The 12,286-nt window shown below is 51.7% G+C and overlaps 1 protein-coding gene across 1 annotated transcript; it reads left to right on the plus strand.

Annotated features, from left to right (window-relative positions):
- Positions 1-176: 176 nt before the first annotated feature.
- On the plus strand, positions 177-11,812 carry TTI1 (TELO2 interacting protein 1). The gene is made up of 7 exons (XM_001234098.7): positions 177-2,686; positions 3,133-3,321; positions 4,014-4,162; positions 4,998-5,138; positions 6,116-6,320; positions 7,026-7,113; positions 10,499-11,812. Exons 1-7 carry the CDS (start codon positions 397-399, stop codon positions 10,719-10,721), a joined length of 3,285 nt encoding a protein of 1,094 aa, XP_001234099.4. The 5' UTR covers positions 177-396; the 3' UTR covers positions 10,722-11,812.
- Positions 11,813-12,286: the final 474 nt, after the last annotated feature.

Raw genomic sequence — 12,286 nt, forward strand, 5'->3', positions numbered from 1 at the left:
CCCGCCACGCGGGGTCAAAGGGCAGCGTCTACGGGGCGCCAGGAGGGACAAGCGACACAGCGACCGCCGAGCGGGGCGGGAGGGCGGCGTGCGGCGCATGCGCGGCCCGTAGGCGAAGCCCGCCAAGACGCCGCGGACGCGCGCTGCCTTTTTGTACGAGGAGGCGCGTGCGCAGTGCGAGCAACCGCGACTTTTCTGACAGCGCTCTCCCCGCTGATCTCTCTCGGGCTCTTTGTCGCGCCGAGAACCCGCGCCGTGCCCCCGTCACTTCCCGCACGCGAGGGCCTCACTCCGGGAGCAGGTAGGCGCTGCCCCGCCGCCCGGCCCCGAGGCCGCGCTCTGAGGCTCAGTTCCGAGGGGGAACCCGCAGGGCCGTCCCACCCCGGGCACCCCGCCATGGCCGTGTTCGACACCCCGCAGGAGGCCTTCGGGGCGCTGCGCCCTGCCTGCGTGCAGCTGACCAAGGCCCAGACGGTGGAGAACGTGGCCCAGCTGGAGGCCCGGCTGGCAGCCGTGGGCGCGGGGGCCCTTCAGGAGCTGCAGGAGTACGTCCTGTTCCCGCTGCGCTTCGCCCTGAAGGTGCCCGGGCCCAGGCGGGAGCGCGTGGTGCAGCGCGTGCTGCAGTGCCTCTCTGCCGTGCTGCTCGGCACCCGCGTCAGGAGCCCGCGGCTGCTGCGGGAGCTGCTGTCCGAGCTCTGCTCCTGCCTGCCCGCCCCGCACGGAGCCCCGGCGCCGGCCGAGGAGCTGCAGCTGGCCGCGGTGCGGGCGCTGCTCGCCCTGATGCATTCGGCTCAGGGGGATGCGATCGTTGCTCTGTATCAGCCGTCCTGCCTGCCGCTCCTCGGGTTCGCCGTGTCTTTGCTCCTGGGCCTCGCAGAGCGAGAGAGAGCAAAGCAAATCAAGCTGGCCGCTTTGGAGTGCTTGCAGGTCCTCCTGCTGCAGTGCGAGTGCCAGGAGCACCGATGCCTACGTGAGGAGGAGGCGCAGCGATGCGGGGATTTGTTTGCTTCTTTTCTGCCCGGCGTTTCTATTGCGCTGTCTCGGATTATTGCTGGGGACGTCAAACAAGGGCACAGAACCACCGTTTCTGCCATCAGGCTCTTTTATCAGATCGTTGGCTTGGTAATGGCTGATGAGCAGCTGGCCAGAGTCCCAAAGCAGAAAGAAAAGCCGTCGGTAGAACAAAGTAGAATAGCAGAACTGATTGTACATAGAGGGCCTGAGTGGAGCAGAAGTACCTCAGAAAAACTCTCCCTCCTCCTTCGTAAAACCGTCGAGCTTTCTTCGGTTCACTCTCACTGGAAAGTCAGACTGGAGCTGGTGGAACTCGTCCAGCACTTGCTGAGCAACTGCAGGCTGTCGCTGGTGGACTCCTTCACCCACCTGCTAAAGGCCTTGGTGGGGCTGGTTAACGACGAGAACAGCGAAGTGCAAAGCAGGTGTAACGAAGTGCTGCGAGGCATTGCAGAGCAGCAGGTGATAGCACAGAGCAGGGCTCTCGCTGATGTTCTCTCAGAGAACCTCCATTCCCTTGCCACAGCCCTTCCTCGCCTGATGAACTCTCAGGATGACACAGGCAAGTTTTCCACTCTGAGCTTATTACTTGGCTACTTGAAGCTGCTGGGCCCCAAGGTTAACGTTGTCCTCAACTCCGTATCCCACCTCCACCGCCTGTCCAAAGCACTGATGCAGGTTCTGGAGCTGGATGTGACGGATGTGAAGATAGTGGAAGACAGACGCTGGGGCTGTGTGGGTGGGTACGACCCCTCGGGCTCCGTGCAGCACGGTGTGCAGAAGGGCAGGTGTCAGAGAAAATACTTCCGCTTCTTCACGGAGGAAAAAATCTTCCAGCTCCTTCAGCAAGTCTGTCGTGTCCTTGGCTACTATGGGAACATCTATTTGCTCGTGGATCATTTCATGGGGCTGTACAGCGAGTCCGCCGTGTACCGAAAGCAGGCTGCCATGGTCCTCAATGAACTGATTGCGGGAGCTGCTGGCGTGGGGGTGGATGTCCTTCAGGAAAGGGAAGTCTCACTGAGCATGGATGATCTCAAAGGGTCCATAATGTCCATTCTTGAGGAGTACACAGACCAGGCGAACTGGTATTTGGTCACTAGCATTGATACAGAGGAGGTCAGCCATGAGCAGCTCTCTGTGCCACGCTCAGGACTTGCTGCCCTCCCCGGAGCTGCGTCCAGCAGCATTCTGCCATCCCCGGAGCAGCACATAACGACTCGCACCATGAACAGCAACGTGTGGCAGCTCTGCATCCAGCTGGAGGGGGTCGGCTGCTTTGCGGCCGTCCTGGGGAGAGAGTTCCGCTTGCTTCTGCTGTCAGCTCTCTACCCAGTGTTGGAAAAGGCTGGTGACAAGACCCTGCTCATCAGCGAGACAGCACAGGGGACGCTGGTAGACATATGCGAGGCCTGCGGTTATGACTCTGTGCAGAGTTTGATTAATGAGAATTCTGACTATCTGGTGAATGGGATTTCCCTGAACTTGCGTCAGCTGGCACACCAGCCACATGCTGCCCAGGTCCTGGGCACGATGCTGAGGCACTCGGATGCCAGCTTGCTGCCACTGGTAGAAGACGTTATCCAAGATGTCCTGTCTGCACTAGATCAGTCTTACAATGACCAGGCTTCCACCTTCCTTGGTGTTCTCCACTCCTTAATGGCAGCTCTAGGTATCTAAGTGATGTTTACTTTGCACAATTCAGTGTTGCTGTGACTAAGGGTCCCTGGCTTTGACATTTGGACTTGCCATGGGAAGTTTCAAGTAGCTGAGGTACTGCAACGTTTACTTATGGGCAGTAATAACCAGTTGCTTTGCTTATAGGCGATAATGATAACCACTTTGTCTGCCTGGCCTGCAGAGTTATGGGGCTGCAGTTCAAAAAGGGTAGTTTTACTCCTCCCATAAATGTTCTGTAGAAGCACGTGGGGTGTATTGCTGTGTCCATCAGGGTTTTAACAGTCATGGGAGGTCCCGGTGATGCGACAGCTTCTCCCTGGTTACGTACTTCAATCCCATGCTTAAATGTTATATTCGTCTCAAGGAAACTGTGATAGCTTGTTGTCTTGCAGGAAGGAATTATGAGTGCTTAGTGATGTATCAGTTCCTCTTTTGCAGTCCAGTGGTTTGGGCTGTCCTGCAGCAAGGAGCACCAGCAGAGGCAGGCTGCCGAGGGGCAGAGCAGGACTTTGTCCCACATACAGCAGGAGATAACAAGTCAAGAAGTGGAGCGGTTCTTCCTCGACTACATCAAGCAGAAGCAGATTGCAGAGGGCAACTTTTCTGACTCAGGTGACGAGGAGGCAGGTCAGTACTGGAGCTGAATATCTTCAGCTTAGACAAAGACAGTGATTTCTGAGGCTTCCTTTTGTCAGCTGAGGGGCTCTGGATGGGGTTGAAAGACTGATGTGCTCATGACAATCTCAGGTTTGCTCTGAGCTGACTGTAGCTCATGTGAGGTGCTGCTTGGTGTTCTTGCTTTGTTGGGTCCAGGACCCAAACTTGCCTCTTTTCAGAATCCTATTTCAGCTTCCTCACCCTCCTTTGGGAATCCCTATACCATTTTCTCTTGTCTTATAATGCTGCTGCTTCTTTCCCACTTGGCCTTGGAAGGCCCTGCAGACATTCACATAGGGAACTTCATAGTTTTTACTGGACTATGCTGCAATCCTGACCTTTAAGTACTTCATCTTTAAATATCCAAGCTTTTTCATTTTTAATAAAAATCAATGGGAAATAAAGAAGTCCGTGGTGAAGAGAGACTGCAAATGTCAGACCAATTGCATTGTCCAGTCAAGAAAGCAAAACTTCCTCAGTCCCACCGTCTGAATCTGCCATTTAACTCACAGAGCTCAAGCATATACTTAGCTATATCTAAACATGCTCAGAAATGCCAAAGGTCTCATTTGGGAATTTGCAGAGTAGCCGTGGGTGGGTATTCTGATCTCCCAGAATTTCCAAGTCATGTTCATGGTTTCAGTAACAGTTTTGTCCTCCAGATGAGGTTTCCCCCCTTGCTAAGCCTGAGCCAAGCAACTGTGACACAGAAGGAGAAACTCCACTGCCAAGCCACGCTCAGCTGGCCAAAGATGTGATGGAGAGGTGCATCCATTTGCTGTCTGACAGGAACCTCCGTGTGCGGCTGAAGGTGAGTGAACAGTGCTTTAAGGGACAGGTGGTGCCCATGGAGGGGCTGATAGCCTCCTCGAGGTGTACACAATGCACGTGGGGCTTCCTGCTGTCTCAAGATTAGTGCTGCCATATGCTTATTCAGGACAGGCCATCCAAGTGTCGGCAAGAAAAGGGAGAGAGTTTTCTGAGAGTAGCCTGTGTTAGGAATGGCAGCCAGGCTGTGTGTGATCTTAAGGGTGGCTTTGTGACAAGCACGTTTCCTTGGCGCTCACAACGGTGAAGCCATCATGCCTCAGCCTTTGGTGGAGGAAGGAGAAGATCTCTCTCCCATCCTCCTCCTTCACAGACTAACAAACATTTCAGAAGTTGCTGGGGTTGTGATAAGCAATGCTGTAAGCCTGGCTTTTTTTTTTTTTCTTTAAATTATAATATCCTTTGAAGGTGTCCTCCTTTTAAACTGCAAAGCAAGACAGAAAAATGCAGCAGTGAGGCATAACCCAGATTCTTACTACAGCGGCCTCAGCCCTATGAGGTGATCCTGCTGCTGTGCAACAGGAACGGTGGGGTCCTAGTGCACAGCTCAGCCTGCAGGATCCACCTGGAAATCTTGTCCTTAGTTCTGCCTGGCCGTGTAGCCCTGCATGAGTTACATCACTGGACTGCTTGTTGATTTCAGAGTAGGCCAGTGCTCTGTGCAGCGTTCAGTTATCCCAGCTCACGCTGAGGTGAAACCGTGCCCTTTTGTGTTAGAATCTTTCTTTGTCCTTGCTCCCTGCTGTGGTACGGGGCATCCGCCTGAACGCCTGGTGCTGCAGTGTTCTGAAAGTCTGTTTCCTATCCCTTGTGCACAGGTCCTGGACGTGCTGGAGCTCTGTGTAACTGTGCTGCATCCTCATGGAAACCATCTGCTTCCCATGGCTCATCGTGTCTGGCCAGCTCTTGTCACTCGGCTGATTAGCGATGACCCTCTGGCAGTGCTGAGAGCCTTCAAGGTACAGCAGTGAATCTTTGCCAACAGCCTTCAAGCTGGTGCTCAGAAGGCAAGCAGCTCAGAAGCTACTGTGGCCAGTGAGAGAAACTCTGAGTTTATGGAATTATTTTTGTGTTTTTTTTTTTTAAATGTGATTCAGAAAACAGGATCACCTCCCTTGCACTGAGTAGGTTTGTAGCCCTCTTAACCACAGCATGTCCACAGATAAAATCATGATACTATACAGTGCAACTGTACCCTTGCAGGAAGCATAGCCTCGGCAGCCCCCTTTGGAAGTCTTAGACTGAAGAGAGGGGAATGTTTTGCAATTGAAACGTTGGCAGGGGAGGGGAGAGGTTAAGTGCAGACTTAGCCTCATAATAACATTTTAAAAGATTTCCTGGCCATGCCAACTGACAGCATTCTCTTCGTGAATCACAAGGTACACAACAAACGCATTGCCTGAGGTTGACAGCTCCAGAGTTTCACTGGGCTTCCTCTGCTGTGCAGAATGAGACTCATTTTCAAATCCTTCAGTGTGAATAAAAGGAAAGTTTTGATTCCCCAAATTCAAGAAGCCACACACTAGGATTTCAGAGTAGCCATACATCACATGTGCCTGCTCTAAAACAAGGCCAAAACCACTGTGCAGGACTCACTCTTGAAAAGCGTCTTCCATCAGAGGCTCCACCAGCAGTTCTGAATAGGCCCTCACAAACCACCCTTACCTTTGCCTTGCTGAGGAAAGAAGAGCAGTCCCAGAAAGAGAACAGTGTGAAACTGAGCAGCAAGGTGCAGCTCACCCAGCCTCTGTGTCAAACGTTTACCTTCTGCTTTACGTGGGAGGTGGTGGCAGGTGTGGTCACATTCCTTTCCACTGTAATAATAATCAATAGAGAATGTGTTATCCAGGGAGCTGCTGGGTGCAGTAATCTCGAGCAGCCAACTCACAGACCTGTAGGTGCACTCAACCTCCAGTAACTGAAGTTTCTCCACTAGGTGCTGTGTACCCTGGCACAAAAGTGTGGGGACTTTTTGAGGCAGAGATTCTCCAAAGACGTCCTGCCTAAGCTGACCAGCTCCCTCCTCAGCCAAGCTGCAGCAAGTGCTAGAGCTGGGCCTGTATACAACCACACACTTGCCTACAAGTTACAGCTCGCTGTGTTGCAGGGACTGGGTTCTCTGTGCGAGAAGCTGGACATGGGTGAGTACCAGGGGAAGCGTGGACTGTATGAGATCTCTGTCTGATGTAACTCCTTTCATCATGACTAACCGGGCCTGCACTTGATTCCCACTCTTCTGGTGCCCTGCAGGCTGATCTCCAGATCTTCTCCAGATTCATCCCACCCAGGTCCTGCTGGACCTTAATCTGTCCTTTCTCTAAAGAGTGTCTTGTTACTCTTTACTCCCCAAGAGAGAGTTTCCCAGTACCACACAGAATCTGACTACTTGTCTTATTTGTGCATTAGAATGGGTACAAAGTGGAATGCTTGAGTTGCTGCAGTCAGACCTGCTGGGCCATGCTTTGTTCTTAACTGAAAACCAGCACCCAGATGAAACTTCTGGCTGACTGGTTCCATTTTGAGGTATCTCTCTGGATGACCCTTTACATGCAGCATATTATTCTTCTATGGAATGAAACTCTCTGAAATTCTTCTAGGTTAAATTTCTGGAGCTGACTTTGATGAGGGAGAAGGCTTGCTGGCTGGTTGCTATTTTCCTCTCTCAATACTCTTGATTGCTTTCCTAGCTCCACAGCAAGATTTTCAAGAGGAGAGGTCAAAAGAGCTCCGGGTCAGACAGTTCAAAGTCTCAGAAGCCCTTTGCTGCCAATTTAGAGCAGATTCTATTAGGTGGCAGCAGCTGAGTAGGTTACCTCCTACCCTTCTTTTCCGTTCCATTTCTGCAGGTGAGAGTGACCTGAATAAAGTGGCAGATGCTTGCCTGGTTTACCTCAGTGCCAAGCAACCCATGAAGTTGCAAGAAGCTGCTCAGAGGTAATGTCTCTTAAACGCAGATCTATCTGGTGTACAAGTAATTTGGGGAGAGGGGGAAGACACAGTAACCCCTTTCCTCCTGCTCCTTTCTCATTCCTTTTCCTAGCATGTCTACGTCTCATAGAAAAGAGTCTCTCATAGAATTTCTCAGGTATTATTCAAAATGAATTATCCATGTGGATCAGGCCTGTCAGAAGAACAGCTCTGCTATAGGCCCCAGTGAAATGGCTTACCTCCTCCACCTGCCAGCCCACAGCTAGGCAGGAAAAAAGGCCTTTTCCCCCCAGGCTCAGCCAGGTGAACCTGTGTTGCTTAGGCTGCTGTCAGTCTTGGCACCAGTCTTGCTCTGCAAAGGCTGGGAGAGGTTAAAAGAGCACGAACAGTTTAGGTGAACATGCATTAGCCCTATGAAGCGTTGACAGACACACTTTGCTAGTTGCTGTTCAGAATCCTGCTCAACATGTTCCTGCTGTCAGGATAAGAAATCACTGCTGCCATATGTTGTCACCTGGAAACGAGGGCAGACATTTCAGCAGACAAAATGCGTCCAGTTAAGGAACGTAGAAAACGAATAAGAACACCACATGTCTCTGTTCCTGCTGAAGGATGGGGAAGAGCCACCCTCTTTGTGTGGCCCACCTTCCCTCCCCTAATGGGAGAGGCAGCCAGCTGCGAGCAGGTTCAGCAGGCACAGCAGATTTCAGAGGGCAGACTGTTAAAAAGGGAAAAGCTGTCAGCTCCCTTTCACCTGAGTGCAGACCTCCCAGGGGTGTGCGAGAGCTTTTGTGTGGCTGGGCAGCAGCTGAGACAGACAGAGCTCTCAGAAGCTGGAGCCATACCTTTGTTTGTATTCCGGAGTTGGTGAGAGTCAGTTTATTTTTACCTTAGTGGCTTTTATGGCATCGCAGCAGGCTTCAGCAGCATTTGTTCTGCAAAGGGGTTCTTTGCTGTAGGCTTGCATATCCTTGATACAATATAATGTTCGTCTGTGTAAGCAACGCTGGCATGGAAAGCAGAACACCAGGATTTATCTGTTTGGAAACTTAAGCTTTTAAATCATTAACAAAGCAGGCTGAAAAGCCGTGTAATTTCTCACACACGCACTAGGGATGGAGGGGGGGGAAAATACTGAATTAGCCATATGATGTGCATTTAGGCAAGGGCAAATTATCAGCCTGCTACATGAAATATTCTGCAATTTAAATGCTTCTAAAAACAGATAGAACAGAACTAATCTTAGCTGCAGCCCGAGTGCCAACACACATCACATAACTCAGCTTTATCACTACCGAAATCATACAGGGTAAAAGGATGTCTGGAACCCACGTGCCACGTTGATTTATGCTAACTGGTTTTTGCTCACCTTTTTGGTTTCTTGCACAACTCGTGAGTTGTGACCTGCCAGGAGGAAGGTCAGCTCATCCAAAGCCAGCTGCAATAACTCCCCTCGTTGTCTAAGCCTGATTTTAAAGCGAAGGTTCTGTGGCGATGTGAAGGGCTGAGCAGCAGTTTTGGGCCGAGGTGCTGCCATCACCAAAAAAAAACCAAATGAACAGGTTTTTGTCTTCCAGGAACGTTATGGTGCTCCAGGGAGGCCATTTAATCCCATTTATGGGACCCTGTAGTTTTATTGGATGAAGCAGTGGGAGTAAGTGAATTTGGTAAATGCAGCTTTGTGCAGAACTCCACGGGCAAAAATAGATGCTGGGAAAAAAGAACTCCAGCACGTCTGAGGCAGGGAAAGCAGGGCTTTACTATGACTGTTGGTAGTATTCCAGGAGATAAATATTACCCAAATCTTGTTTAAAGAAATGAAAACACCAAGGTTTGGGGAAAGCAGGGAGCAGAGGGACAGCTTTGCTTTGATTGAAAATGAGCCAACGCGCCTGCAGGGAAGGTGACCAAACACTTCTCAGCTGAGGGGCTGCATTGTGAGGTGTCAGGAATGAGATGGGGGGGAAAAAACAGTGCAAATTGAAACGTGAATTTGAGCATCTGATCAACTTCCAAAGTGGCATCACCTCCAACTCCCTCAGCTTGAGGAAAAACAAAACGTCAAACCCTGAAGGAAAAAAGATGAAGGAATTGCCACTGGCCTGTGTCAGTGCTTTACAAATAGCTCTACGTTTTTCCTCAGTTTGAAGTGACTGTTTTGAAATTTACACTTCTTTTTAATAAATGTTTACAGTCTGTGAAGTTTACCATCTGACCTTTCCGTCACCGTTCTGGGTAGGAATGTTTCTTCCAAGGCGCAGAAATAATTTCCCAGCTCCTACTGCAGCCTGCAGTGACCTGTCTCCACTTAATACCCAGCACAGCTGCAAAAGGCAGACAGGCTGCTGCTTCTGCCAGCCCATTTGTGCCTTGGCTTTGCTCAGAGCCTGGGAGAAGCCCAGGCACCAGAATAGCCTCACTGCCCCGTGCCTCAAGAACCACTTGGTTAACACAACTGGAACAAGTTTGAGCTATTTTGGGATCTTTTTAGATACCGTGTTTGATTACACGGCATTTAAGACATCCTCTGGTTTGATTGTGTAGCTTACTGGATTCTTACTGGCAGCTGTCATTCCCAAGCTGGGCTGAAGCCTACTAAGACCACCACCTGCACGAGGCAACATTCAATGAAGTGATATTTTAACTTAAAAAGAAAAAAAAAACCCAACAACAACAGAAAACAAACCTGGATTAACCCCGGGTTTCTTTGCCATGGAAACAGGTTGCTTAGATACTGCCCAAAGAGTTAGTTTGGAATTGTAAGAGTCAAGTTGTTCTTTAAGCTGCACAGCACTCCGGGTTACCGGGAGATGATCCCACACCGTGGACCACTGTGGGCAGGAGAGGCAGTGGAGTTCTCTGGGGAGCAGCAGATCCTTTGGGGAGGGGTTGGAGACCAAGAGCTCTCTGCTGTGAACGTAAGAGTGAAAGCTGTACGTGTGCTGGTGGAGGTTGATAGCAGCAGAACAGCAGTCCCCATTCTCACATTTACTTCCCAGTGATTCGTCTTTCTTGCCCGGTGTGACCCATCCCGGGCAGAAGGAATGGGGATGATTTCTGTGCAGCCACCCACTATAAGCCAGGGAGACAGAGCAGACCTGGTGCTCCCCGCAGACAGCAGCAGTTTGCTCCCACCAGCACAGCCAGAGAGCACCAGGCAAAGGAAAGAACTCTTTCTGAAAACGCTGTGCAGAAGGAAGAAAACGTAGAGGCAGTTAATAAGAAATCAGAGTGGGAGAGACTGAAGGACCCTCAGAGCAGCATTCAGCTCTTAGTGTGGGTTGCAGACAGCGCCAGCGTCTTCCTGAGCTGCTTACAATGACCCCATTGGATGTAAATCAAAAGCCTTTCTCCTTACTCTTCTCTCCTTTCTTCCCATTGCTTTCTGAAGCGTTTTCCGCCACTTGATGCGTGTGGACCCTGACAGCACCTGGCTGTTCCTGACCGAGGTGTGCTGCCCACACCCATACGAGCCACCCCACGCCAGCCTGCAGCCCGTGAAGCTGCGTGGGATGGGGAGGCAGCGCAACGAGTTCACCGACAGCATCCTGCTCCTGCTGGAGGAGCTGCAGCAACGGGAGAGCGCGGGGGCACAGAGGGCACCTCCTCCATGAGGACCTTCACAGCAGCTGGCAGAGGAGAGGAGAACCACCACCGTGCAGTGCTCACCTGGGAGAATCCCGTCAGCAACACCCGGAGTCATTCCAGGGGAAACCACGGCCCTGTTTGGGTGCTGACCGAGGCACCTCCCCTGTGGGTGAAAGGTTTTCTGTAAGCAGTGTTGGAAGGTGGGGTGGGTGCCTTGTCCCAACCCCTCCAGACTTATGCTTTGCACACTGAAGGAGACTTTGCACATTGCTGAAGGAGATCTAAGGGTCGTAGCCCATCTCCTTCCAGATCTTTGGGACAAAGAGTCATTTTCCAGACACGGCTTCCCAGCACTCAGCTGTTGGGTGACATCCCTGCAGCACCAGCCCAGCACCCCCGGCCCTCACAGCTGTTCTGTCCTGTCCCCACCTGGAGCATCACTGCCAACTGGAAACCAATGCTTAACCCTCCTGGAGAGGCGGCACTCTCAGCCACATTAGAAATCCTATTCTGATATTAACTGAAATCAAGAGCAAGAGTTATATGCATTTACAGTGAATGCCTCACCAGTATTGCTGGGAACAACAACAGCATCCTGCTATCCCCTTAGCAATAGGGAGGCTTTTACCTTGCAGTTATTTAAGTCAGGCCAAATGAATTGTGCTGCCTGATTCTTGCCGTTGAGCCGCGGCAGATCCTTTAGATAAACAGCCAGCCTTGATTTACAACTTGCAAGTGATTTAAGAGTCCCCCTTATTCCCAGATTGCCTGCCGTTCCTTGCAGGCTATTTCTCAAACCTCTCCAACTCTTAACACCCACCCCAAGGAGAGGCATAGGCATGCTGGCTGAGCGCATGTGGCCAGACGACGACATTTGGTGCAAGGCTGCAGGTCCTGCTGCACTCACCTGGGGCTGCCCCGAGCCCTGCAGGCACTGCTCCATCCATCCCCAGCCTCATCAGCCTCACCCCACGTGGCCTCTGGCAGCCAGCTGCTTGCAGACAGAGCCTCGTGAAAGTTCGATGGTGGTAACGTGGAAGGGCAGATCTCGACTCTCACTTCAGAAGCAAGCTCAGAAATACAAAATGCAATGAAATAAACGGGTTGTTACGTGGGACCAGCTTTGTGTGTTACTGCTGGGGATCCTGGGTGAGCACCTGGACTGCAGTGCAGCCGTGGGGACCGCAGGGGCTGCTGAGTTGGTTCCCCTCACCTTGGTTTCGCTTAGGCTTCGCTCCTGGTTGTTTCTCCGTGAGGAGCACAGCTCAGTGGCCTTTCACCAGGAGGACAGGGCTGCAGCTCAGCTTTTACCCCTCATGCTTCTAAGTCCATCCAGCACTTATCGTCAGGCTGCGTTTGGTGCTAGGAACCTTTCAGAGCTCACCACCCGATGAGGGAAGGCAGGAGAGGTGGGCAGGCGAAACATTACCTTTAGTCTCCGAAGCCCTTCTGGGATTGCTGCAGAATTTCCAGAATTGCTGTAGCACTGCTCAAAGCCCATTGCTCAGACACAGCCACTGGGCCTACCTGTGCCAGAGCACACGGTGACGGCGGTGGCACCAACGCTGCTCCTCAGCTCCCCGCTGCCTGG

Source organism: Gallus gallus, chromosome 20, assembly GCF_016699485.2.
Source record: "Gallus gallus isolate bGalGal1 chromosome 20, bGalGal1.mat.broiler.GRCg7b, whole genome shotgun sequence".
In the NCBI taxonomy this organism is placed as follows: Eukaryota; Metazoa; Chordata; class Aves; order Galliformes; family Phasianidae; genus Gallus; species Gallus gallus.

Bases quoted from the DNA above. Each gene is read 5' to 3' on its own strand.
- TTI1 (XM_001234098.7), top strand. From the start codon at position 397: ATGGCCGTGTTCGACACCCCGCAGGAGGCCTTCGGGGCGCTGCGCCCT. The intron at 4,163-4,997 runs GTGAGTGAACAG...CCTTGTGCACAG, and splicing joins ACCTCCGTGTGCGGCTGAAG to GTCCTGGACGTGCTGGAGCT. The intron at 7,114-10,498 runs GTAATGTCTCTT...TGCTTTCTGAAG, and splicing joins TTGCAAGAAGCTGCTCAGAG to CGTTTTCCGCCACTTGATGC.